Source organism: Myotis brandtii, unplaced genomic scaffold (genome assembly GCF_000412655.1).
Source record: "Myotis brandtii unplaced genomic scaffold, ASM41265v1 scaffold1675, whole genome shotgun sequence".
Classification (NCBI taxonomy): Eukaryota; Metazoa; Chordata; class Mammalia; order Chiroptera; family Vespertilionidae; genus Myotis; species Myotis brandtii.
This window is the reverse complement of record NW_005356150.1, coordinates 1,045-2,659: the sequence shown is the minus strand read 5'-3', so window position 1 is coordinate 2,659 and position 1,615 is coordinate 1,045. Positions and strand designations below refer to the sequence as shown.

The window sequence follows — 1,615 nt, the reverse complement described above, 5'->3', positions numbered from 1 at the left end:
CTCCTTGATGTAATTTGGCTATTACTAAAAACTACACTCTACAATTCAAGATTTGACCAATGACTATTGGCTGTGAGGAATGTAAATAAGTATTTCAAAAGTATATGTAAGTGGTTAGAAGAAATCAAGTATATGACCTGCTTAAGGAAATAACCCTACTGTCCATTTTCCCAGGAGAACTGAGAGAATTCTGGTACTTTAGGTCACCACTAAACCTTCAGAACGGTAACTAAAGCGCTCCGAGGTACTTCTAGAGTAGAGGGTTTCAGAGCTCAGGCTCTGAGGTTGCACAGGACACAGTTCAAATCCAGCCGAACCACTTACTGGCCATGAGCCCTGGCTAACCCTTCACTCTCTGTCTCTGCACCTCCAGTAAAATGCGACTGAGAGTACCCATCTCCCTGAGCTGTTTAAGGATAGAGTAGATAACACAAACGAAGTGTTCAGCACAGTTACCTCGCATATGTCAGCTGCTCTCGTTCTGAGGGTTTTACATGATTACTTAACCAGGTAAGAAAACCAAACACTGTGAAATTAATAGGACCCCTGCAAACTGGAATCAGAGGCTGCATATGCTTCTGAATCCATACAGTCTATTTATGTTGTATCATTTTAAGTCCACATTAATCTTAATCTGAAGAGGGAAGAGTAAACTAATGATTAACTTGACTTGATAAATTAGACTGGATATTTTAAATTGTTTGTAAGCAAACAATGAAACCAATGTTTAAAGAAACTCCCTTCAGTCATACATTTCTTTTCTTGCCACAATACAGTTTCTCGACAAAAGTATTTACACTAAATCCTGTGCTCCTATAGAATTTACCAAACTTGAGTTCTTCATTTGATGGCAATTTCATGGGAAGTGGTATCAGCTGATTCTGTGTTCCACCGTTTCCCAGTTGTCCTTCTTCTCCAGAACCAAAAGAAAAGACCTTCCCCAAATCAGACACATAGGCAAGTGTGTGCCGCCTATTAAATAAAAAGACATATATGGTCAGTTCTCAATTATCCACAATGAGAGTTCACAGCAGTGCAGGAAACTGTCAAAATTAGGTCACTAGTGAGTGAAACCAGCTAACCAACTGCCAAGGCATGACATTAGCCACCTGGAAACCAAATCATTCATGTGTGGTTGAGATGACTCACGGCCATGATCTGTACCTTGGCAAGTGGTGTTCCCTGCATCAGGAACAAGCATCTCCCTTTGCCTTCGACTCCTTTTTAAGCCTTGGCTTGAGAGTCACCACCTCTTGGAGGCCACCTCTAAGCCCTTCCTCTCCCGTGCTAGAAAATGGAATTAGGGGATCCTCTGAGTTCCCACTCTATTTCCCAAAGACCTTTATCACCCTGATTTTCTTACAACTTTGTTCAATGGTCTCACCCACTATATAGAATTTGGCCTTGCTCAAAGAGAGGTCTGACCTTTGTCCTCAGGGCCTGGGAGGTAACTTCTAAATTCTTAAAACTCCCCAAACAATAGGTGTGTCTTTATTATTCATGGCAGGCCCCTGACTTAATAGTTTACCCAGGTGGCTCAGGGGGGCCCCTCTGGCCACCAGTAAGGCAAACCTACAGGGAGGGAGACACTGGAGTTTGAATTCAACAACCTATA

At 42.2% G+C, this 1,615-nt stretch overlaps 1 protein-coding gene across 1 annotated transcript in view; it reads right to left on the bottom strand.

Moving 5' to 3' along the window:
* Positions 1 to 972, bottom strand: part of HERC5 (HECT and RLD domain containing E3 ubiquitin protein ligase 5) — a gene marked incomplete at its 5' end in the record, with an annotated part of 33,129 nt that extends 32,157 nt beyond the window's left edge. Inside the window, 2 exons of the mRNA XM_005862775.2 lie at positions 325 to 406; positions 827 to 972. Coding sequence (XP_005862837.1) covers positions 325 to 406; positions 827 to 972 — 228 coding nt within the window. The remainder of the gene's footprint in view (positions 1 to 324; positions 407 to 826) is intronic.
* Positions 973 to 1,615: the final 643 nt, after the last annotated feature.